Here is a 25,924-nt window from a genome sequence, read left to right as displayed (position 1 = left end):
GATCAGGGCCCCTCCGCGTCACTCTATTACGTACAGGGTACTCCTTGGAAGTCAGTTTTCAACGGGCATGGCGTCCCATAGACCTTCATAGACCTCCCATAGCGTTGATAATAGACGCCATGAGAACGCTCCCCGGCAAATGCTACCCCGACGGTCGGTTTTTATTGTCAATATTAATATGATAATTATTTATTTTTTAATAGTCACACTCGATTTCGCCAATTTTCTTGTTGCCCCAGCTGGCCGACACCTCTTTTAGCAGAAAAAAAGGCTACATTAATGTATTAAATCGATGTTAACCCATGTGTGTGGTTGTGGAATTAATGGACGTGCCGTTGTGCGATTGCGCAACGCAATAATTTACAAACTCTTCAACTACAACCCTAATTATATTTAAAACATTTTAGAAGGCCTCACAAGATAAAGTTTAATATAAATTTAAATTTAAATGTGAAGGGATGTGTGTAATGTGGGGATTATTATTCACCCGCGGATCTATGTGTTGGGGTATTGTTGCACACGGACATTATAGTTAACCGGACTTCCTTTTGATGTAAAATCCGAAAACATTTAAAAAAAATAAAATAATACTTTATTTCGAGTTTGCTTGCTTTTCTCTTTGAAGGTCATCACATAACGGCATTGTAATACACGGTTCGGCTGCATTATATATTACATATCTGCCGTAGTTCGCTATTTATAGAGCCCTGGTGAGAGGACTTCTCGACAAACAGGAACTGCCGCCGAAACTGAATATGTGACGTGGATCATAAATATATCAGCAATCAAACTAAATCTTCAATTTTCACACAATACGTCTCCTCGCAGTATCAATACTAATTCGGTTGACTTTTATATTTGGTATATCGGTATATTGGTATATGTACACCATAACGGTGCACAGCTGATAGAAAGGGACACCTGGTGGTTAAAGCACGTTATTGAAATGTATTATTTTTATTATTAGATATTAATAGGAGATACAGACAGACAAACTAATAAGTCTTTATTTAAACATTAAAGAATACTTTAGGTTAAGGTCTTATTTTGAATAAGAAAAAAGCTTTGGGGGTATACATATTAAGCCTGACAAAGTACTAATATATTGCTTTCCTGCAATGCTAACTACTGTATGTTTAAGCACTTATTTTAACTGATATTATACATATGTATCATACTCTTATAAGATGTATGTAGATAGTATAAGAAATGTGCAGAATATGACAGTTTAATGGTGGAGAATACACACTTGATAGATGTCTTGTAATGCACTGTTGAGGAACATGCGACCCAGGTTTTTCATCTCCGACCTTGTCAGGTATTGAACAATCAATAAATAAAGAACACAGAATTATTAAATATAAAACATAGAATTTGTGTGATTATACTAAATGATTTACAAATAAACACCACTGCATATTTACAACTATTACACATGCTGATGTAACGCAAATGTTTCAAACTTAGGATCAAAAAAGTATATCTTATCTCTTTCGACTCCACTTTGAAAGATATAATTACTAACAAAGCACTTCTATACTAATAAAGGACTGGCTTATCTAAAGCCAGTTAAGTAGCAGTTGAAATGTTTTAGCTCTATGAAACCTGATGTACTGATTCTGTTTTCTTCAAGTTTGTATCTTGTTGGTTGAACGCACTTATTGTAAGTCGCTTTGGATAAAAGCGTCAGCTAAATGCAAACTGGATTTGAACGGGGTGGACCCGTTCAAATCCAGTTTTGGACAGTCTGCCGTGGTTCCATCCCATTTCAAAGTGTCGTTCGACGGAAGAGCGTGAAGGGCGTAACCCTCGGCGCACACTCAAATATCCAATCACAGAGCTTGAGGACGGGGTTTGTCCATGGATCAAGCGAAGCGGAGAGAACACTTACTTCCGGGTGTAACATTCTCCAAACAACCTGACGGACTCCAACTTGTGTTTATTAATCAAACAAATAAATAAACACAAGGATAATTATGTGTTATTGTTGTGTAAATAACAGTGTGTGGTTTAGAAAATAATACAAAATTAGAAGGAAAAAACGATGAAACAATACAGATTTCAGTATTCTGAGCCCCTACTCTCCCCATAACTGATGGCAACAAAAGTCCTACATTATTCAATTAAAATAAAGAAGTAAAAACAGTAAGTGTGGCTTGATATTGAGTAAGAAAAAGGTTGATAAACGCTGTGAGAATGGATCTGCAGAGAGCATTTCGCCGCGATCCCCAACACACTCTCACTCCATAATCGTCCAGGAGCGACGTTTGGTCAGGTTCCCGTGGCGTTCAGTTGTGACGCTCCTAGGATCCTTCAGCTTCATAAAGGGACGCAAATAGCTTTCAACTGATTGCAATGTATTCCCATCTGCGGCGGGATTTGACGCTCATGGAAGCACGGCATTCGTTTGTGTTGGCTGCCCTTAAAGGCAATTTGAGCGTCCATTCCCATTGGATAACGGAGAATTGTACACCCGGAAGTAAGTATTCCCCTTACTGTCGATTGATTTTACAGTGATATCTGCACTAGTCATCGACTAAAAAACACCAGATTATCCTTGTTAATTACACAACATTGATTGGTTTAAATTGTGTGCAATGCTTTTGTATTTTTCCCCTTCGATTCGGAGAAACAAATATTTTTTCGGAGTAAAGGATGGCAGAAGACACTACACTACCCAGAATCCCCAGCATACATTGTAATCAGTTGAAAGCTATTTGCGTCCCTTTATGAAGCTGAAGGAGACGAGGAGCGTCACAACTGCACGCCACGGAACCTTGACAAACGTCGCTTCTGGACGATTATGGAGTGAGAGTGTGTTGTCCCAACTCCTCTATTAACAACAGGGAGCTCAATGCAAGTCAATGGGACGCCCTGCCCGTTGAAAACTGACTTCCAAGGGGTACCCTGTACGTAATAGAGTGACGGGGAGGGGCCCTGACCGTCCGTCAACATGTGACGGGTTGGGAGTGAGAACGTGTTGCACACACACACACACACACATACACGATTTAAATGCAGACTTCTGTTCTTCCATGTTTCATTGTTATCGTTTCACTGAGCGGACCCGCCCCTTTTTTTTTTCAAACGCTCCCTTTTTTGGTCCATCTGCGGCGGTAATAGGTTTTGTGCGCTGTGATGATTCGGCTGTACCTTTAGTAATGAATATTAATTGTTCATTTGATCATTGGTTTTATTATGAAAACGTTGAGACCGGAAATACTGTTTTCAACCCGTAACTTTACATGGAGGCTGCCGCATACCTCAAATCATCTTCGTAATATCTATCAAACTATATATCCTACATATCGACTGGACGTGGATTCTAAAAGTACAATATACACTTCTCGCTAGAAATCTAATCAAAAAGCGTTTTAATGGCCAAACTATCCTACAATTTAGGATTTTACAGAGAGGGTTATTTGTGAATAAACGACCATCTGTAACGTTTGCATTCAACAGTAGCAGGACGTATTAAGCGCTTGAACAAACAACATATTTGGTCGTAATAATTGGGCCTGAACAATCGGCCTATTTGGTCGTATGAGTTGCAGGACTTGTTGCGAGCACAGTGTGTTGGATTATTTATTAATTGGGAATTAGAATTCAGGAGAGCTTGACATTTGAATGGATTTTGTTATTTGCATTGAATGAGCTGAAAAATGCAAAAACAATGTATTCAAAAGGTAACTAACTTTAGCTTATCTAGTTTAGCTATTGCTGTATACATCTGGTGAGTTTTTTAAAGGTTACCTATAATGCTTATTTTCAGGTTCAAAGCTGTGTATCGGGTTTCTACTAGAAGACGTTGACATGCTTATTTGTTCGAAAAACACATTATTGGGTTCATACTGTCAAACTGAATGAACTTGAGCCCAAAATGAGCCCAAAATGGTCCGTTGTAGTGCCTGTTCCCACTCTGCTGCCTCTGGTAATTTCTCAAAATGTGGATTTTCTTATTTCACAGTTTGTGTTTTTTGTAAAATACTTTGAAGTACTGTGTTGCTATAATTCAACCCATTCTCACGGCATTTCGTGTTACAGTCACAAAATGTAATCTATTGATTAGTGTTAACCAACACGATTTTTCCCTTTTTGTCGTGTCACACAGAACGATTTTAAAAGCAATGCATTTCTATTGGTAGTATGTTTCGTGCCTGCACCACGTCTTTTCGTCCGGTCGGGTCTTGAACTAAATGGCTGAAATGCTTTTAATTCACTGGCAGGAGCGACAAGTGAGGAGGAGCAAAAAGTGAACAACGAGGGAGAGATTGAACAAAGAGAAAGAGTGGAGGACAGAGAGAGTAATGAACAGGAAGAAGACAGAGAGACTCAAGAAGATGGAAGAGAGGCTGCAGGTTATGGAAAGGAGAGAGTCATGGAAAATGAATGTTGACAATGTTTTGTATTCATTTTAGCCTCTTCTGCATGTCCAGATCATTAATAGCAACAATCAACTGATTCTTATGCATTACACTTTCAAATATAATTTATGCTGACATTGTCAGCCCACTGACATGGTTTGAAATCAATATATTATCCAACTTGTGACCCCCCACAGGACTTAAAAAGCACCTAACTAGAACATGAAAATCCCAAAAATCTCGAGGGGTGTCCCCCAAACCCCCCTAACATGTTTGGACCTCGGTATTTAGGAAATCCTGGATACGGCCCTGGGTTCAAATATCAAAAAAAAATATGTGTGGGTAACAAAATATATACTGGAAAGTATAATTAATTGTGTTAAAGGTCCCATGTCATGGCCATTTCTACTTATCATAATTCCATTGTTGAGGTCTTCAAGAGATTTACATTGTTCAAGGTTCCAAAATGACATTGGTTTCTCATACAGCATCTCTGTATAGTATGAGTATTCACTCTCTGTCCTACACGCCTTGTTGGAGCTCCTGCCCCCCCTCTCCCTATGAGCCCACTGTGCTCTGATTGGGCAGCTCGCCCACTCTGTTCTGATGAGTCCCCCACCGTTACAGCGGAACATCAGTGATTATGTGTTACTATGGCTTTAATGACAAACAGATGAAAATGCTGCGTGGGCGCTGGGTTCCGTGTTGGCGGGACGTTGTGGGGCTCGCTGCTGTGAGGAGCGGACAGTGTGAGCTGTATTACTGGTGTCCTGGTTGCTGCGTAGGAAGGGGTGCTGAGGGGGCTGCAGCACCCCCATCTGCGAGGCTCCACTCGCAACCGCAACCTCCCCCCCCGCACCCCGCACCCCCAAATGCGGCGCACCTACATTGTAAGCATGCCACAGTTTCGCTGCTGCGAGGCTCCACTAGCACCCCCCCCAGCGCGTTATAGTTTTGCCGCTGAGACAGTGTGTGTGTGAGGAGCTCCACGGATTGGTCCATTTGGGTATGATAATGTCACTGTACCCAGGAAGAAAGAAATAGAAAAAGAAAAATCTCCAACGAGGCGTTCTGGGGCAGCATAGACAGGTATTTTCTGTGTTAAGGCTGTTAAATATGTTCTTTATTCTCGCGTCCAGGAGAGAAGCTTTAAAATGAGACTAAATGGAGTCTCTGAAAAGATTCAAATGGGATACTTTAATTAAAAAAGGCGCGGTAGTGTTACAGACAGAATATTGTTCCGTCAGACAAACAGCTGTGATCCGGTTCTCCTGAGCAAGAAGACAGCGGATCTCTCCTCCGGCGCTGCTATATACAGGACTGTCTCAGAAAATTAGAATATTGTGATAAAGTTCTTTATTTTCTGTAATGCAATTAAAAAAACAAAAATGTCATACATTCTGGATTCATTACAAATCAACTGAAATATTGCAAGCCTTTTATTATTTTAATATTGCTGATTATGGCATACAGCTTAAGAAAACTCAAATATCCTATCTCTAAATATTAGAATATCATGAAAAAGTATACTAGTAGGGTGTTCAACGAATCACTGGAATCGTCTAATTAACTCGAAACACCTGCAAGGGTTTCCTGAGCCTTGAAAAACACTCAGCTTGGTTCAGTAAACTAAATCACAAGTATGGGGAAGACTGCTGATCTGACTGCTGTCCAGAGGACCGTCATTGACACCCTCCATCAGGAGGGTAAGACACAAAAAGAAATTTCTCAAAGAGCAAGCTGTTCACAGAGTGCAGTTTCAAAGCACATCCACAAAAAGTCTGTTGGAAGGGGGAAATGTGGCAGGAAACGCTGCACAACCAAGAGAGATGACCGCAGCCTTAACAGCATTGTGAAGAAGAGTCGCTTCCAGAATTTGGGGGAGCTTCAAAGACAGTGGACTGAAGCTGGAGTCCAGGTATCAAAAGTCACTGTGCACAGACGTGTCCGGGAAATGGGCTACAATAGCCGTATTCCCATGGTCAAGCCACTTCTGAACTCAAGACAACGGAAGAGGCGTCTGACTTGGGCTAAGGAAAAGAAGCACTGGACAGTTGCACAGTGGTCCAAAGTCCTCTTTTCAGACGAAAGCAAGTTTTGTATTTCATTTGGAAGTCAAGGCGCCAGAGTCTGGAGAAAGGCTGGAGAGGAGCAAAATCCAAGTTGCTTGAAATCCAGTGTGAAGTTCCCACAGTCAGCGATGGTTTGGGGAGCCATGTCAGCTGCTGGTGTTGGTCCACTGTGTTTCATCAAGCCCAGAGTAAATGCAGCTGTGTACCAAGAGATTTTAGAGCACTACATGCTTCCGTCTGCTGAAAAGCTCTATGGAGATGAGGAATTCATTTTCCAGCATGATCTGGCACCTGCCCACAGTGCCAAAACCACCAGTAACTGGTGTACTGACCATGGCATTACTGTCCTCGATTGGCCTGCAAATTCCCCTGACCTGAACCCCATAGAGAATATGTGGGGTATTGTGAAGAAGAAGCTGAAAGACACCAGACCCAACAATGCTAATGAGCTAAAGGCCGCTATTGAAGCATCCTGGGCATCCATAACACCTTAGCAATGCCACAGGCTGATTGCCTCCATGCCACACCGCATTGATGCAGTAATCCGTGCAAAAGGATTCCCAACCAAGTACTGAGTGCATTAATGGACATTTTCAAATGTTTGATTGTGTTTTGCTGTTATAAATCTTTTTTTTTTACTTGGTCTGAGGAACTATTCTAATTTTTTGAGATAGGATTTTTGAGTTTTCTTAAGCTGTATGCCATAATCAGCAATATTAAAATAATAAAAGGCTTGCAATATTTCAGTTGATTTGTAATGAATCCAGAATGTATGACATTTTTGTTTTTTTAAATTGCATTACAGAAAATAAAGAACTTTATCACAATATTCTAATTTTCTGAGACAGTCCTGTATATCCTCTGCTGGCTCCTCCCCGCCAGCCGGCTCACCTCGTCTCCAATGTCCGTTATTGCATTTAAACAGAGGATAGGTTCTTTTCACATTCAATATATGCTTAACACGCCGTTTCTCCTCATATTCTCTTTCATCACTTTTCATTTAACACATTCTAAACGCTGTAATCAATACTCTAAACAATACTTCTCGGCTCGTTTGGTTGCCGGTCATTCCGGATGTTGTCACATGCTACTCTCGTCTGTAAACAATAATGTATTCAAATAAACTGTACTTTCATTTAATATTCAACATGGTAGTATCTCGACATCTATCGTTGTAGTGTTAAATCAGTAGGTTTCGGTTTTCACCACACCAAGTCATTTCGCTCCTCAATTCACCTCTTTAGGAAATCGTATATTAGCCACATGCTACATGCTAACCGGAGATGTAGGATTTTCAGAATAAAAGCTTAACTGCTTGTGCACAAGAATTTCTGGTTTTTCAGTATAAAAGAGCGTTTAAACTGACGGTATGTTTAAGCTACATTATACCATCAAAACATTGATTTTAATTTCTAACAGTCCCTCCTTACACACCTAAAAGGTGTGTATAATACTGAAATCAATGAGTTCTTCATCTGAACTTTGCATATTACATATCTCATATTAACAAACATACAATCAAATGGAATGGTTTCACAGCCGGCTTTACAAAAATACAAAATAAATTCTTGTCTGTGTTCAAACATAAAAGTTTTCCCTTGTGCATAACTTCTAGTGTTTACATTCAATATCATTCTTCAAAATAGCAGCAATGGCTTGGTATCAGAACATTTCTTCCTCCCTCCTTTCACAGAAACCGTTCTCATACCACGCTCAGTGTTAAGGCACTTGTTTTTACAAAGTGAAAAGAAATAAACCATTTTAGAATAGCAATAAAATAGTAAAGTCAAATAAAATAGACCATCTTGGTATAGTATAAAATAAATTGAAAATAAAAATACACTATCTTGGAATAGTATAAAATAAATTGAAATGGATTCACTCCATTTTAGCATTTTATTTTGCTCACTTCTTCACATGATTTCATAATGTAAAGAATCACATCAGCTGGACATTCATTGATCAATCTCATCTCCGAACATCCATATCATTTAAACTAACTCATCATTGTCATCAACATCTGAATACGGGGGTGGGTCGTCTTGTTCTGCTAGCATTTGTAACTGTCTTCTCATGAGAAATTTACCCTCCCTCCTTTCATACCATTTAAGGTATGAAAGTAATATGTTCTCTAGAAGGGGCCGTCGTGATCAATCGGTACGTTCTACTCTGGGGTACGGCATTCTAGACAGTCATTTCTGGGAGAAGATTTTGGTCAGTTACAACAGTTGTAGAGTTTCATCACTTAAAAGTTCCTACTCAGTACCTTTGGGTGGTCTGTTCTAATGCAGAGATAAAGTCCCTGAAATGGTGTGAGAACCGGTGGAATATCAATAACTCATTATACCAATTTATTTTCAATTATGGTCTACTTAAATAACTATGCTAACCCCTTTAACAGTGTGTGGAACCTTGGGTGCCCGAGCATGTGATAATTACTCCCTCCTTTAACAAGGATTTTAAAAACAGAAGTCATTTCATTAATGGTTTGTAGTTTAATTCAGGAATTTACACCTATGGCAGATATGTTTCTCCTTTAAATAACATCTCTAAAAGTCAGGTCATCTGGTGAATGGATGACCTTTAGGAGCTGGTGGCGCTTGTCTTTTAAAACTCATACTCTGGTGCCGTGCGCTCCCTCTGAAGCTGCAAGTAAGATTTAAAACATCTGCAGGGTGGGTTGAGCGACCCCTTCTCCCTAAACGATGTTTGTTGGTACAAATATGTACCATCACAATGAGTGATCCAAGGCCCCGCATGTATTACTCCCAACTACATTAGTTTTTTTTTTTAAATTAAACTTTGCTTTCGCTCTTTGCCCAGTGTCATTTTAAAACTCTACATCTTGGACGAAAAACAAATGTTATTTCCACCTTAATCTTCCCTCCTGAGGTAATAACCATGCTACAATGGAGAAATCAATACTCTAGATTGGAACACCATCTTTGGCTTGGTACTAGCTCTACCTTTAACATTTTCCATACAAATAAAGATTTGTCTGCTTTTATAGAGTGGTTACTAAAACCATTCCTTTAAACTGTAGGTCTATACTGTAACAAGTTCAATCTTCCCCAAATTCACACATGAATAAAAAAACTCTTAAAGAATAATTTGTTCATATGATGAAAAGATTGAATAATATGTTCTACCCTCAGTGTGTTTTTAGGGTTATTTAATAGTTTCCTCTTTTTTCTTTATAAATTCACCAATTGATTAATTCATGGCTAATAAACCTTTTTCTTTACGTATTTCTCGTTGGTGAATAAGTGTGTTTATGTGTAAACTCACTCACTCCCGTTTTCCTTCTCTCCCCCTCTGGTTGTCAAGCCACGACCCCCTCACATTCTGCCGGACCATGCCAACTCCTCCGTCCTGTCCTCTCCTCAGTCCATCTGCTCTTGGATCCTTCCGCTGTAACTCTCTTCAGTGTCCCATCTGCTTTGCTTTTCATCTCCTCCTTTACAGTCTCTACTTTGTTGCATGGAGGGCGTATTCCGCTCTCATGTCCCACACTCTGCTCTTGTGCCCAAATCTTGTGGCTCAGCTTGGAACTTCATGTCCTGTGGGGGACCGATGAGAGTGTGCCTTTTTATGTCACCTGGTTTTGGTTCTTGGTGCCTCAGGTGGAGATAGTTCTGGATGCAGCGTTGGAGTTGTTGGTTCAGCTCTGCTTCTCTGTCTGTTCGATGGAGGAGGAGGAGTCTTCCGTGGTGAGGTCTTTTGTCTGCTTGGACGATGGGGTCGTAGCGTTCTGACAGGCGGAGAGAGAGAGAGAGAGATCTCGGGAGGCATTATCTATAGTTAATTCTAACACACTGAGGTAAAATAAATCCAACCTTTTCCACTCTATTTTCCTAATCTTACTATCCATCTTAGTTGTTAAATGCCATCTAAACACAATTCATGTCTACTAATAATTTTACCATATCCCTAAACATTGCCTTCACCCACTGTAACATGTCTATTCCAATTAACTCTTTCAGGAAACCATTTTCTTCGATAAATTTAAATACCTAGATGTTTCAAGCACCACATATTTCACACACTATAAAAGAACGTCTCCATATTTTCTCCATCACTTTAAATCTCACTGTTATTTAGAACATAACTTTGGTGACTGGACATATCTGCAATGTCGCCACTATCTGCTGGGGAATCTTGTTCATAGAGTTTGTACGTACAAAGCTGTACTTGTGGGTTAGTAGCTTGTGTCAACTGTAATCATTTTCAATAATTGTGCTCAGGTCACCGATCGGTTGTTCATAGCTTAACAGGGGGTGTTTCTGGTACAGACTAAAACATGGATCCAGTGTATTTAGAGATTCCCCTAATCTGTAAATCCCCATCACTTACATATCCCAATCACTTAAACCCATCTCATCATTTGATACAAGAACTGCATATAAGGGGGTGAATCATCTTGATTATAACCGCCTCTTGTTTGGGACCGAGTATTTCTAACTCCTCCTCTTGTTGCTCAGCTGATCTTTTGGCTCTGGGGATAAGTGAAAGTCTCTGAAACACAGCTGGAGTCTTGTTAGTGATGTGGGCATTCTCTATGAGTGAACTAATGGATCCATGTCTTACATAATATTGTACTCCCCTTCCAACCAGAAAGGTGCCAAGTGTAATGAGCACAATCAACAATGCTATTCTGACTCTTATCCCTAGGGGACCCCACAATTGGTTTGGCTTTGTTCTCATCATCTCTATTTTAAACCTGGTTGTGTCTGTTACAGAATTTAAATAATGAGTACAAAAATAACATAACAAATTGGACTCTTTTTACAGATGTAAAACAAAAAATAGGTATTCACATTAATGTACAATCTATAAAAATCTATAGACAATTTGTCTTTTGAGCTGTTTCTATCTTTATCTTATTTCTATTTATTGTTTTGTTCCAGCTCTGTTAAATCAGTCCTAACTCCCAATAATGTTCTGGAAGTTGCCAGTGAAGGGTGACAATGTGTGAGGTGGTGTCAATTTGCTCCTTTTTCTTTACCTTTAAACCGGAGCGCGTGTGAAGTTTGTTACAACCTTTCACGCTTCCGTCCACCGGGGATCAGCCCACTGTCTTTTGTGAACTTTCACCCTCACCCAATCACCTGGCCGAACAGGAGTCTCTTCTGGTGTCTCGTCTGGTATCTCTGTAGTTTTCCTAGCCTGCTGTGTAGACAAAACTTGCATAATATTACTCAGAGTTCTGACATATTCATCCACTTCTATTTGTCTAATATCTAAAACTGGACCACTCCCTCCTTGGAGAAGGCCCGAGCTTCGGCATACCTCTTGTTGACTACATGTTATTATTTATTAACTACAACGTCACTGAAATCAACATATCTGTATAATCATGACACTCCCTCCTTTGAGCATAAAATGCTCAATTAATATTGCAATGATTACCCTATTCTGAACAGGACATGTAAAACCCATAACGTTGCATTAAAGAAATATAACTTCTCCGTGTACCCACAAGGGGTACAAAAATATCGTATGATTTATGGTTTTCTGATGGTATAAATGCATATTCACTATAAAAAAAAATCAGCAATTAGCACTTCTAATAGTTTACTTGTTTCAATAATGGCTTTTGTCATGGTATTATGCATCATCGTTGCTGCGAAAAACAATACCCCTGGTGTCGCTAATGCGTCTCAATAATTCTAGGATTAGAGGATTGGTTGACACTGCTGAACTAACATATGATAAAATAATATTTCTCCAAACTGGAGGGAAAATATGAACTATTCTCTCAGAGAGTGACCTGCATGAAGGGCTGGTGCTGGTTGATCATCAGCTGGATACAGTCCTCTTGTTTGCCATTGTTCCAACAGTTTCTCCATGTGGTTCCATGTTTTTTGTCTAAGATTTGGAGCTGTTATGGCATCTGATCTGATTTTTACCCTTTCCTTGATATCTGCAGTTGAGCCTGGCCCTGCGTCTAGTCTCAACTTAGTTTGTTTTGGTGACATGTTCTCTAATTATGTATTAACCTATCAAAGATGAAGCACTAATCTTCTGACTAGCACCTTCGTTGCTGTTCGTCCGAACTTTAATTTAAAAAAAATTTTTTTTTTGCTCAAAGTTTTATTATTTTTATAGATGTCTTTTTTTTTTTTTTTAAGTTTAAGGTAAAATATTAATAAAGTTAATTAATATATAAAAAATATGCAAAATTAAAATATGAAATGTTAAAATAAAGTTGTACCGTGTATGGTTTTGACTTTGAAATATGAATTTGGTTCAAAATCACAATGTTATGGTGTTTCCGCTATTTGGGTAATAATTCTGTACTACCACCAGAGTGCGCTATTTTAAATTCCAGCTTAATCCACTAGGGAATAGCTGTTTCAAAACTGACTCGTTTTTAACAAAGGAGAAACTTAGTTTCCTCAAAAATATCTTTAAAATAGGAATTTACACTATGGTTAAACAACACAACACATAACCGCCAAAACACATTTGCAAAGAAGAATATTCACAATGTTATGGTGTTTCCGCTATTTGGGTAATAATTCTGTACTACCACCAGAGTGCGCTATTTTAAATTCCAGCTTAATCCACTAGGGAATAGCTGTTTCAAAACTGACTCGTTTTTAACAAAGGAGAAACGTAGTTTCCTCAAAAATATCTTTAAAATAGGAATTTACACTATGGTTAAACAACACAACACATAACCGCCAATACACATTTGCAAAGAAGAATATTCACAAAACCGCCAATACACATTTACCAGCAGAAGTACTTCCAATAGTTCTAACTCTAACAAGAAGTATGATGTTCTTTAGAAGATGGAATGCCTAGCCTCAGTGTGTTAAAGCAAACAGAGTACTTCAATTAGCATTTCATGAAATGGTGACTGCCGTGGCTCACCGTGAACATGAGGTCAAGACAAAATGGCAACTGGTTTTCCAACCTTTGACCTGAAGAACAAAGGGATTTGAGAAAACACCTGGAGTTGAAATTGGTGAGGTGATATTTTGTCTAGTAAATTCAACACACAACACTGTAGTTTAAAATAACATTTCCATTTAGTTTACAATGATAAATGGGCCTCATACCCTTACGTCATAGCCCTCTACCCATGTACGTAAATGTTTTGACTTTAAGAGCCAGTATGGTCATTTCTTCTGTTTAAACACGCTATTTATGGGACAAATAGGACGCTAAGCAAACACAATTAGAAGAATATCGTCTATCTAACACACGAATGTCGCACTTCCTGCCGTAATCCACAACGCAATGTCTTGAAAAACAGAATGGTGTAACCACTGAGAGCTTCAAACTACTCAGGCCTTTCCCTTGAAATAGGACTTTTTTAAAACAGCCTCACGCTGTTGTTACACAAAACACTCACTCCAATAACCTTAGCTTCAAACTTTGGCTGTGTCTTTGCCTCAAGCAGTCCCGACTGCTTAATGGCCTAAAACCATTCACGTAAAACGTAAAACGCCACAAAAGACACATATAGTGATTGGCCTCTAGCCGACATGTAGGGGAGAGCGGGGTAATGTGAGACATTTTTTACATTTGCTCTCCTGTAGGCGAGCTAAAATGATATATCAGTAAAATTTACACATTTCCCATTAATTCAGGATGTTTCCTAGCACTGGAAATGATCAGAATGTCTTCAGGACAAAGGGCAGTGAAAATATGATTGTTTTTTAAAAAGTGGTCTTGTGTCTCACTTTACCCCAGCTAAGGGGTGAACTGAGACAGACTAGAGAAATCAAGGGGGTAAAGTGAACCACTTACCTTTTCCACTTTTAAACTACCAAAACAACACATGTTGTAACAGTTAGAATCCTGACAGATAGATTGACAACCACACATTCCAAAACTAATGTCGGATGCGCAACATAATCATGGGGATTGGTCAATTTAGCACATTTTTTAAACAAAGTAACTCCAAACAAAGTCAAATACAACATAATATATTTCAAAGTGCTTTAATAAACATTCAATTAACCATTTAACCAGTTAGATTAGAACACGATATGATATGAACATCAGCCGCATATTTAAACAAGGCCTACTCTACATTCCAGCCCTGAAGGTTACAGGGAAAGGTGAAGAGTTGCTCTCTCCGTGTTGTTCCTCCAGGCCTATTAGGTTGAGGCAGCTTCTTCACCACATCACCTTTAGGAACATGTGCCACATCCTTTTCTTTCATAGCAAACGTGGGTCTCTCCCACTCTCTGTTGTTTCCCTGGGTTTTTCTGAGGAATTGGGTTAGTATTTCGTCCCCCTCAACCTTCTCAACCATGCCAACATAACGTATACTTCGGTGTTTTGTGGCAAAGTTGACGAGGACGAAGTCACCCACGGACAGATCTTTGTTTCCGGGGTCACTCCTCTCATCTTCAGAGCTCTCAAAATCATCCTCAAATGGGACAGGGTCATCACTCTCCTCCGAGCTGCTATCTATGATTTTCTTCTTGGGTGCCTTCTTTTTCGGTTTTCCCTTTTCTTTGCTATTTTGCTTTTTCCCTGCCAGTTTCTTTTGTCTCTCTTCATAAGCCTGTTCTATGATTTGCTTCTCTGGAGTATCTGTTAAGATGGCTGTCTTCACACACTTTCGTTTTGTTTGTCCTCTGGGGGGACATTTTGGAAGTGGTATGATTTCCTGAGGAGACACATATCCAGATCGTGAGACAGCTGGCGAGGCACATCCATGTGGACCATGCAAAGTGGATGGAATAGCATCAGCGAGTGGAATAGCATCTGCAGCAGGTGGTTCATCTGCAGGGGGTGGATAATCTGCAGGCCGTGGACCATCCGGATCATCTGAAGTGGATGGACCAGTGGATGCAGGCCGCAGCTCAGGGTTTGGCCGGTCTGACACCATGGATGGTGCAAACGCCTCCTCAGGGAAAATATCTCTGTTATATGGGAAGATCCCAGTGGACTTGAAGCCAGAGGTGATATTGCGTGTGTCACTGCTGACAAGAAGGCCTCGTTCACAAATCCTGCAATCTGATAGATGGAGACTGTTTTGCCAGGGTTAGATCTCATCCACCCATCAAGAGCTCGGCTGTATAGGGTCTTGAACGGGCCATACACCGTCACGTCGAGAGGCTGCAAGCGATGGGATGTGTGGGGTGGGAGGGTGAGCAGAACAATACCATTACTCTTTGCTTTCTCCACTGCCTTGAGTGAGATGTGAGCTCTCAGATTATCCAGGATTAGCAGCATGGGATGGTCAGGAGTGCACTTAGTGTGCTTTATCAAGTGATCGAGGAACTCAGGCCAGGTGTCTTCGTTCATCCATCCTGTTCTGGTGGAGGCACCTTTGGCTCCTGGAGGTGCTCCTATCATGAAGTCGTCCTTAAACCTAACTCTGGGGAAGACAAACATGGGAGGTATGGCATTCCCAGCAGCATTCACTGCACACACCACAGTCACCAGTTCTCCTCTCTCAGCTGATGTGATAGAACCAACTTGCTTTTTCCCTTTCTCTGTCACAACCTGAATCAAGTAGAAAGTTTAGAATCAATGGCATGTGCAATCAGTAGGCTACTATTGGTCTAAAGGTACATTTTATTTTGTTGCAGTCCATTCATTTTTTTCTAGTTCACAGGCTCACAACATTACTAATAGCATTAGTTTCAGCATTCTGCCAATAGCTAGCTGGTCATTATCACAAGCCACTCAGTATCAGTCTGCTGCTCTCTAGTAGCTTACCTGCCGTGGCTTTTGTACTGTAAAGACGCTTGTTTCATCCACATTGTAAATCATGTGTGGAGGAAATGTGTGTCTGTTAAAGAAGAGAGGCAAGGGAAGAACCTTATCAGAATCAAAACCAAATCTTACAGGTAAAGCCTCCATAAAACATTTGCAACTAAAGAATTAATTCTGTCACCTGTCCATCACTACAGCCAGATTTGTAAAGAACTCCCCCACTGTAGTCTTATTGAAGGCTGTAGCCCTTCCCAGGGATGTTGCCTCCGGAGTTCGGACAGAGAGATGGCGACGGGCTAGAAAGCTGCCAAACCACTCTACTCCTAAAGAGTGGACAATTCGTTATTATAAGATAAGCTTTGTGGCAAGATCAGTTGGCCTAAGTTGACCTACAGAATCATGTGATCTCTTGCGCACCCTAGCCTACCTGCACATTGTTTCTCCATCCAATTGGCAGGGACAGGGATATGGTTTTTGTCTGCATATTCAAATGCCAGTTCACGGCACTTAACTGGAGCAAGGCCATGGAACTGGTCAGCCAGTTGTTTTAAATGTTGGGCAAGCTCCTCCTCCATCTCATCTGTCAGTATTCTTTTTGCCTCAGCTACTGCACCCCAGGCTACTGATTTAACTCTCCCTTTCTCTATTTTCTTAATGAATCTTTGGAGGGTTGTCTTGTCGATATTTCGTTCCTTTCCTGCTTGTCTTAAGGACTTCTTTCCTTGCATGACCTCTGCAGCTGCACTCTCCATCTCTGTGAGTGGTGTTTGGCCCCAAGATGTCGTCCTGATGTATCGTCTTGGCATGATGACTTTTCTACAATGTTTATGACATTAAAATTAAAACATATGTATTGTAATATTAGACTAAAATATATATAAGACTAAACTTAACTTGTGCTTCATGTCGGGGTAAAGTGAGTCAGCGTCTCACTTTACCCCACAGCATCTGTCTCACTTTACCCCACAGCCACCATTTTAGAAAAAACAACATCTCTAGGCAATTCAGGCTAATCTTTAACTAGCATCAATCACATGGTTTTATATGTTGGAAGTTCATCAACATGTATGATATAAGTTTTTCAACCTGAATCAATTTGCTTTGATACTACAGTTGATTACGTTCGCAGTAAGAAAATTTACTTTTACATGCAACAAACACATTTTTTTGAAAAAAAATACTTACCACAGAACCAGCACCAAGTTCTCCTTCATGACAAGTGGGGGGTGGGAAGGGGTTGAAAACATTATGGTCACATGACCGCAAATTTGTTTCTTTGCCTAGTTACAGCGGGTGTCTCACATTACCCGGTGTCCCACATTACCCCGCTCTCCCCTACTAACAGACAAACGAATAGCATGCAGGGTTAAATAGAAAAAAAAGAAATTGAACTCACCCTGCCTGTAACAAAGCAACGCCACGTGGTAATGCTACCAATATTTATCAATTTAGGCTTGTTTTAACTTAAATTGCACAGCTATTTTCAGGATCCGCTGGCCGCCGTCAAACACACAGAACTAACATTGTCCTACATTAACTATTGAAGAATTCGATATAACAGGTTTCTCCATACCTAGTTGATTTGAGCTCTCTGTGTGCTGAACGGATGCCAGCGGGTCCAGCAAGCAGCCTGCTGTAGTCTCTCCCGGTTTTGCGAGATCCTGGCTAGCTCGCCAATTGTTAAATATGTTCTTTATTCTCGCGTCCAGGAGAGAAGCTTTAAAATGAGACTAAATGGAGTCTCTGAAAAGATTCAAATGGGATACTTTAATTAAAAAAGGCGCGGTAGTGTTACAGACAGAATATTGTTCCGTCAGACAAACAGCTGTGATCCGGTTCTCCTGAGCAAGAAGACAGCGGATCTCTCCTCCGGCGCTGCTATATATATCCTCTGCTGGCTCCTCCCCGCCAGCCGGCTCACCTCGTCTCCAATGTCCGTTATTGCATTTAAACAGAGGATAGGTTCTTTTCACATTCAATATATGCTTAACACGCCGTTTCTCCTCATATTCTCTTTCATCACTTTTCATTTAACACATTCTAAACGCTGTAATCAATACTCTAAACAATACTTCTCGGCTCGTTTGGTTGCCGGTCATTCCGGATGTTGTCACATGCTACTCTCGTCTGTAAACAATAATGTATTCAAATAAACTGTACTTTCATTTAATATTCAACATGGTAGTATCTCGACATCTATCGTTGTAGTGTTAAATCAGTAGGTTTCGGTTTTCACCACACCAAGTCATTTCGCTCCTCAATTCACCTCTTTAGGAAATCGTATATTAGCCACATGCTACATGCTAACCGGAGATGTAGGATTTTCAGAATAAAAGCTTAACTGCTTGTGCACAAGAATTTCTGGTTTTTCAGTATAAAAGAGCGTTTAAACTGACGGTATGTTTAAGCTACATTATACCATCAAAACATTGATTTTAATTTCTAACAAGGCCCAGATACACCGGCCCGAAATCGGCAGTAAATGGGAGTCAGGCCGAACATGAGCGTTGGCACGCCCTATTCGGAGTGGTGTGCGCTGCACCGTCGGGTCTTTTCTGCCGACCTGACGCCTTTTCACCACCAGAAGTCGGACAAAGGGATAACACTGATTGGCTGTTCAGCTAGCGAATCAGTGCATGAGAAGCGTTAACGGAAGTGAGGGAGGTAAACAAATGATTTAACACAAGCGTGAGTCCAAGGGCTGCTAGCTCCAGTACATCCCGTTCGTCCTGCTCCTGTTCGTTCATGTTTTCAATGGACGAGAGTGAAAACGGAAAGAAAAACGCTATTTGTTGTTTGTTTATATCACGGCGTCTGTTCTTCTTCTCTGTCTTCCGGTTGTTCCGGTTGTTGCCTCTTTTGAATGATGAATACACACTACCGCCGCCTGCTGGTAAGGAGAGTTATTGCCACTCACGCATGCGCAGTTCATAAGTGCTCGGCTCGGATTTGCGGTGTGTTCCAGTGCACGAAGTCGGCAAATACGCAGGAGAGTCCGGCGACGCAACAGTCTGTGTCGGCGTCGGCGACTTCTCAGGTGACTGGCCGGTGTATCTGGGCCTTTAGAGTTTTACTCGCTACAGGGTGCACTTTGAGGGTTTGTGACTCTGCAGACCGTTTACATGCAGAAAAGCTACATAACACACAAGGGGACGGGTAATAACTGGAAAAGCATGACATGGGACCTTTAACACTTTAAACTTGACAGTTTTTTAAACCCGCACCACCTAGTGGTTAAAGCACGTTATTTAACTTTTTTTGTTGAACACGTTATATTTGATTAAAAATATCAAGAGTACATACAAAATAGGGGGAAAGTAGAAGGTCAATGATAGAAATATAGAATATAAAATATCAAGAAGATACTGTAAGTGATCTCTAAAATAAAACAGTTTAGTGCCGGATGTACAAAGATATTAATAGGAGGATGTGCAAAACAGACAAACTAATTAACCTTTATTTAACCCTTCTAAAAACTGCAGTAAATATACAAATAATAGACACTGAACAGGTATTCCCTGTGCCAGGTGTGATCCATGTGGGGGGATGGGCACATAAGAGTGGGAAATGTGTCAAATTGTTCTGTGTGGGTGTGTGTGTGTGTGTGTGTGTGTGTGGGTGTGTGTGTGTGTGTGTGTGTCTCTGTGTGTGTGTGTGTGTGTGTGTGTGTGTGTGTGTGTCTGTCTGTCTGTCTGTCTGTCTGTCTGTCTGTCTGTCTGTCTGTCTGTCTGTCTGTCTGTCTGTCTGTCTGTCTGTCTGTCTGTCTGTCTGTCTGTCTGTCTGTCTGTCTGTCTGTCTGTGTGTGTGTGTGTGTGTGTGTGTGTGTGTGTGTGTGTGTGTGTGTGTTTGTTTGTGAGTGCCAGGTGTTATTCACATGGGGGGATTGGGCACTTAAGGGGTGGGGAACACATCTAGAGAATGTGTGTGTGGGTGTTTGTGTGTGTGTTTTATCTGATCCGGATAGTTACTAATTCCTTTTCTTTATGGCGGTCATTTTTGACGGGGAACACCATGGGTGTTACAAAGTTGACTAAATGATCCAAAATTCAATGAAAGTGGTGATCAGCAATTGTATATTTTCAAATGTCTACTGTGAAGGATATCATAAAGCCTTAATGCAATCGAATGTAAAACAAAAAAGTTATGATTGATGAGAGTAGTAAATCGGTCAGATTTGACCCGAAGACAACAGGAGGGTTAACCTCCTGGGACCCGAGGAAAAAGGTGTCTTCCAATTTCCTTTTTTGTGTGATTTCCTACCTATTTAGGGTTAAAAAAACATCTTGCAATTTAGACTTTTTTTATTTTATTTTAAAATGTTACAGTATGTCCACTGTAGAGGACGTCGGGACCATATTAGTTTGAAAAGACAGCCAAAGTTAACAGATAGACTATGCGTATTATGGTTATAGAGTGATATTAATACAATAATACATTCACCTTTATTTAAAACATAAGTAATTGATCTGAACATTGCTGTTTATTTGGTTACTAAAAAACTAGTTTGGTTTTTGGTGAATCTTTCCAGATCTTCAAAGACTTTGTAGTCAATGTAGTGGGAAAAGTACCTCATTGACTCCAGTCGGCACGGCTGTAGGGTAATCTTGACTAGTTTTATGGATGTGGTCTCCATTTGACCATGCTCATAGAAACAAAGCTGGCATTCCTGAGGCAATTCTAATTTTTCATGGCTCCACTTAAAATAAAAACAACAATAAGACATACGTGCTACTCTTGGCCCACAGAGGGCCATGTCTTTCAAACATCTGTCTCTCTGTCTGTATCTGTGCGCTCATGGAGCCTCCTGCATCTTTCCCCCCCTTCCTCTTGACCCTCTTCTATCCCAGGTGTGAAATCATCATCTCTCTCATCATCTGAGAGCTCAAAATCTTAATTAATTAATTAATCTTAATTAAGAAAATGTCTGCCTCAGTTCCGTCTCCTGCAACAATATTGAGTCATTAAGTCAATGAAGATGGTCCTGACGTCCACTAGAATGGACATTTATAAAAGAGCTCTTATTTGAAAACTTGAATTATTTAATTGCTTTCAGAACAAATTATATAGTTCCTCACATGGTAATAAACAAGAACATATATGATTTTCATGGTAAAAATCACAATTATTCAACAATAATTGACTTCTCCTCCTGCTTCTATAACATTTTGTTTTTGCTATGCCAGCCATTTTGGATGAAAAGAAAGAGGAACTTCCCAGCATGCAATTTTAACCAATGACATATCGCTGGAAAGGCCAGGATGTCCTCTGTACAGTACATCAGGAATTGATAGAGTAGCTCAAAAGAGTCAAAGGAGATGCATGTTAACTAAATGTCCACTACAGTGGACATTTTCAATGGGCTGGGTCCCAGGAAAGAATACTTTAGGTTAAGGTCTTCTTTTAAATAAGACAAAAGCTTTGGGGGTATCTACAGATAAATATTAAGCCTGACAAAGTACTTAACGTCCAATATATTGCTTTCCTGCAATGTTAACTATGTTGAAACGCTTATTTTAACTGATATTATACATATGAATTATACTCTTATAAGATGTATGTAGATAGTATAAGAAATGTGCAGAATTTGACAGTTTAATGGTGGAAGTATACACACATATTGATAGATGTCTTGTAATGCACTGTTGAGGAACCTGCGACCCAAGTTTTTCATTCATTGCATAACTACTGTATGTTAGAGCCAGTATTTTGATTTGATAAGAAAGGCCACCTAATTGTGACGTCTGTAGTCAACGCACTATAAAAGGACTACAATTCCCACGGCGCCGGTGCTAAAGCCACAGTGATGGGCAACCTGTTGAGAGACGCCGTCGAGGAACAGTTTTTAAACGTACTTATCTTATCTTATCTTACCGTAACATACCGTACTCTTACCGTACAAGTACCCTTTAAGTTATAAGCATTATCAAGACAGAAAGAATACCTAAGTTGTTTTGTTTTTTTATTTTGAGTTTTGCCTCTTTCTTTTGAATATTGTAAAGGCCTATATTCTTTGTTGCATGTGCAAATGTTTGTTATGTTATTTTGAGCAAACAAAACGCAACATCTTCTAAACCATCGGAGGCCAAGCAACACTTCAAACTGTGAGTAATTTAAGGAAAGAAACGAGTTAGAACTGTCTGTTTAAGACGTCTAGTGGCTTGATGGAAATACAAGGAAGGAAGCCACGACATTGTTAAAAACTCTCGTGACGGAAAAATACGTGTGGAATTAAATGGTTGCCACCATATTATTATAATGAATGAAATACTCTTGGAAATGAATGGATACGAGCGGATGTGAATCGTGAGTTTACAAATCACGGACTTCATAATGAACAAGGAAGGACCGCATTGACTTTCTGGGTTGTGACAACGTGGATTTCTGTGGAAAAAGGCTTGTGCCGCATGTTGTGGATGTTGCAATACAGTATAGTCTAAATGCTGGAAGTGGAAAAAATTCGCTTATGAATAAAGTGCTGAACGTAACTCAAGGAGCGCATCTTGAAAAGCGCTTTAATAAGTTTGTCTATCTGTCTCACTGCCGCGGATCCAAGACGCACACTAACAAAGCACAACATTAAAATAAGGACAGCTGTTTACAAGTGGATGTTTAATGACAATAAAGCATAACAATGTCTGAAAAGGAAAATGTGGAAACGAATGAAACTCCTATGGACCCAAACGGGAATGAACGTGAAGTGCCTGTGGAAAATGCTGACGTCAGACCAAAAAGAACAATAAGACCTACAGAAAAGGCTTTGGAAGATAAGCTGGCGCAGTTAATTAAAAAAAGGAGAACGAAATTGGGTCAAGTCTCAAGGAAAGAAAATGAGATTGATTCACTCATGATTGATTATGGGAATATCATTGAGATGCAAGGTTGTCGTGGGGTTTTTCAAATACTCTCCAAAGAGTTTTCAAACTCACATTACTCAGTGCAAGAAATGCTGTCGGAGCAAGAACAAGAAAGTGATCATGTTGACTGGTATCTCCCAAAAATTGCATATTTCAATGAGTTTCAAGATGTGATGAAGAAATTGTTAGCTAGAGCTGCCTCCTTTGAGCATGTGCCTCCTTCTGACCATGGTTCATATACTGCACATATGTCAAGTCCACATAAAGCAATATCAGTGGGCATGATAAGCAAAAAAGGTAAAAGTTCTAGTGGCAGCAATAAATCTTCAACAGCTTCATCAGTAAGAAGAAAGGCAGAGGCAGAGAAAGCTGCGCTCATATCACGCGCTGCTGCCTTATCACAGAAACACTCATTTAAAAAAACAAGAAGCTGACCTGGAAGCAATGAAAGCCAATATCAGAGTTAAAACGGAAAAGCTTGAGCTTCAAACTGATATTGATGCTGCAACAGCCAAAATTAAAACATTGGAAGCTTCTGAGTATGATGACTCCGATCCTGACCCTCGTGTGGGGGAGGAGCAGTATGACACGGGTCAGCCAGATGAAAATGATGATTTCCAGGATGAAGAGAGCCAAGGAAAACCTGTGGAGAAGGATAATAAAAAGAGTTTCATAGACCTCAATTCAATGAACTCAAGTCATGCAGCCCCTAGTGGACATGTTAAAGTATTACAACCAGGGCCCACAACAAGGACAGCAGCATCAGCACAGCAGCATCACTCCATCCAAGTCAGACAAAGCTCTCGTACAGAAAGTATGACTTTATTCAAGTAATGCAGCGACAAAACGAAATCACTGAAATGCTAATGAAGGAGCAACGCTTAACATTACACCCATCCAGAGAAATACCCATCTTTAAAGGAGAGCCATTACAGTACCTTTCATTCATCAGAATGTTCAAACATACAATAGAAGATAAAACTGACAATTACAAAGACAGGCTGTTCTTTCTAGAGCAGTGTACAGAAGGCCAAGCTACAGACTTGGTCAAAAGTTGCCAATACATGGATTCTAAAAAGGGCTTTTTGGAAGCCAAAAGACTGCTCCAAGAGAACTATGGACATCAACTCTTAATCGCAGCAGCTTGTTTGGACAAAATGTTGAACTGGAATGCCATCAAGAGTGAAGATAGTAAAGCATTGCATTCTTATGCTATCTTTCTTCGTTGATGTTGCAACACAATGGAAGATGTTGAGTTTTTGGAGGAAATTAATAGCACATCAAACATGAGAAATGTGATCATGAAACTCCCATTTAAACTTACAGTAGGGAAAAGTGGAGAACAACTGCATATGCATATTATGAACACAATAAGACAAGAGCAAAGTTTCCAATATTGGTCGACTTCATTGAAAAGCATACACGCATTGTATCAGACCCCATGTTTGGAGACATACAGGATGTCATGCCAAAAAGGGATATTAAAGTCTACAAATCACCCAGCAATAAGCCTGCTCATGGTTATAAGGGAAGTAGTTTTGTTACTGTGACAAGCCCTGGAGTCAATGAAGAGCAAAAACCTTTCCAAAACATCAAATCAGACCTTAAAGGCATTACTGTTCAGAAGCGCTGTGTATTTTGTGCAGGAGAACACATCTCTGAAACATGTAAGATGAACAACAAATCTCACAAGGAAAAGATTGACTGTTTAAAGGCACAAGGAATTTGCTTTGGCTGTCTAACAAAAGGACATCAAAGCAAAGACTGTCAGAAAAGAATGAAATGTGAAGTTTGTTCAATGAAACATCCAACAATATTGCACATCTACAAGAAAAGGATTGAACAAAAGGACAACTCTGATAAATACAGCCAAGCAGCTTCTGTAAGCAGTGCATTAGTCTTTTTAAATGGCAGAAACCACACGGTGGTCAACAAACCCTACCAATTATCCCAGTTCAAATAAAGTTGTCAAACTCGAACCAGACTGTGCAGACTTACGCATTTATGGATCAGGGAAGCACTGCAAGTTTTTGTACTGAAGCCCTTCAACAAGATTTGCATGCCAAAGCCAAGAGAACAAAAATCCTCTTAAAAACAATGGGTCAGGAGAAAATGATTGACACTTCCTTTGTCAAAGGTCTTGAAGTGAGTTGCATTGAAGGCAATGATTTTTATCAGCTGCCTAAAGTATACACACAAGATACGCACGTTTCAATACACATGTATCATACATCTTCCCTGTTACCCTCGCCTTGTTATAATGAAGACAACAGTGCATGTGAAGGACTGTGATACACATGTATCAGACACGCTCCCCTTGCTATAATGAAGACAACAGTTTTTAAAATGTAAAAAACACTTTTTTTTCTTCTTTTTTTTAAATGTGGTATTTACATTTTTATTTTTTCACACACAAAATCAATAGTTATACTGATTGTAACATCCCCAGGACCGTCTCCAGTTTAGAATTCCCCAGATTACTGGAAATATCATGATGGAGTTTTTTCACTTCAGTCAAAATATTCATGTGTATGCTGTTTTTGACACAAAGATGCATTACATCTACAAACAGAGCATACAATGAGAGCACATGATACACTTTTGATGTTTGTTTCATTTCTTCGGTAATGTTACAGAATGTTTCGGAAAATGAAGATTCCAGGACCACTTTAAATGTTTCGTTTACAATCGTTTCCCAATGACCAGGAATAGTACTGCCAGAACGAACGATATCCAAAATGTCTTCTAGTTTACAAACTTCAGCCATTCTGTTTACAGGGGGATCACTATTCACTCTGTTTTCAATCGTCCTCATCACCACACTTATTAAAAGAGTATTGACTACATTCTGATGAATATATACGGAGCGTTTTGCATAGTAGTTCCCCATTTTTATTTTACTTTAAAGAAAAAGTGAATGTATCGAAAAAGAAAAAATCCCTGGCTT

General features: G+C 39.9%; 1 protein-coding gene and 1 long non-coding RNA gene across 3 annotated transcripts in view; one reads left to right on the top strand and one right to left on the bottom strand.

The window, feature by feature from the left end:
* Window positions 1-17,285, top strand: part of LOC307038538 — a 295,724-nt gene extending 278,439 nt beyond the window's left edge. Inside the window, exon 2 of the long non-coding RNA XR_013808016.1 lies at window positions 13,939-17,285. This is a non-coding gene — a long non-coding RNA (uncharacterized lncRNA). The remainder of the gene's footprint in view (window positions 1-13,938) is intronic.
* LOC307038537 (uncharacterized protein) lies at window positions 13,951-17,462 on the bottom strand. 2 transcript variants are annotated; one of them, XM_079680023.1, is made up of 5 exons: window positions 17,309-17,462; window positions 16,551-16,939; window positions 16,305-16,446; window positions 16,127-16,199; window positions 13,951-15,910 (listed from the first exon to the last, which is right to left on the bottom strand). In XM_079680023.1, the coding sequence occupies exons 2-5, from the start codon at window positions 16,927-16,929 to the stop codon at window positions 15,011-15,013; spliced, it is 1,494 nt and encodes a 497-aa protein (XP_079536149.1). In that variant the 5' UTR covers window positions 16,930-16,939; window positions 17,309-17,462; the 3' UTR covers window positions 13,951-15,010. The 2 variants fall into 2 exon arrangements, with proteins under 2 accessions (XP_079536149.1, XP_079536148.1); XM_079680022.1 differs by lacking the exon at window positions 17,309-17,462 and having other exon boundaries at window positions 16,551-17,296.
* Window positions 17,463-25,924: the final 8,462 nt, after the last annotated feature.

Source organism: Notothenia rossii (assembly GCF_949606895.1).
Source record: "Notothenia rossii genome assembly, chromosome: 5".
NCBI lineage: Eukaryota > Metazoa > Chordata > Actinopteri > Perciformes > Nototheniidae > Notothenia > Notothenia rossii.
The sequence above is the reverse complement of the archived record's forward strand: the minus strand, read 5'-3'. Positions and strand labels throughout refer to the sequence as shown.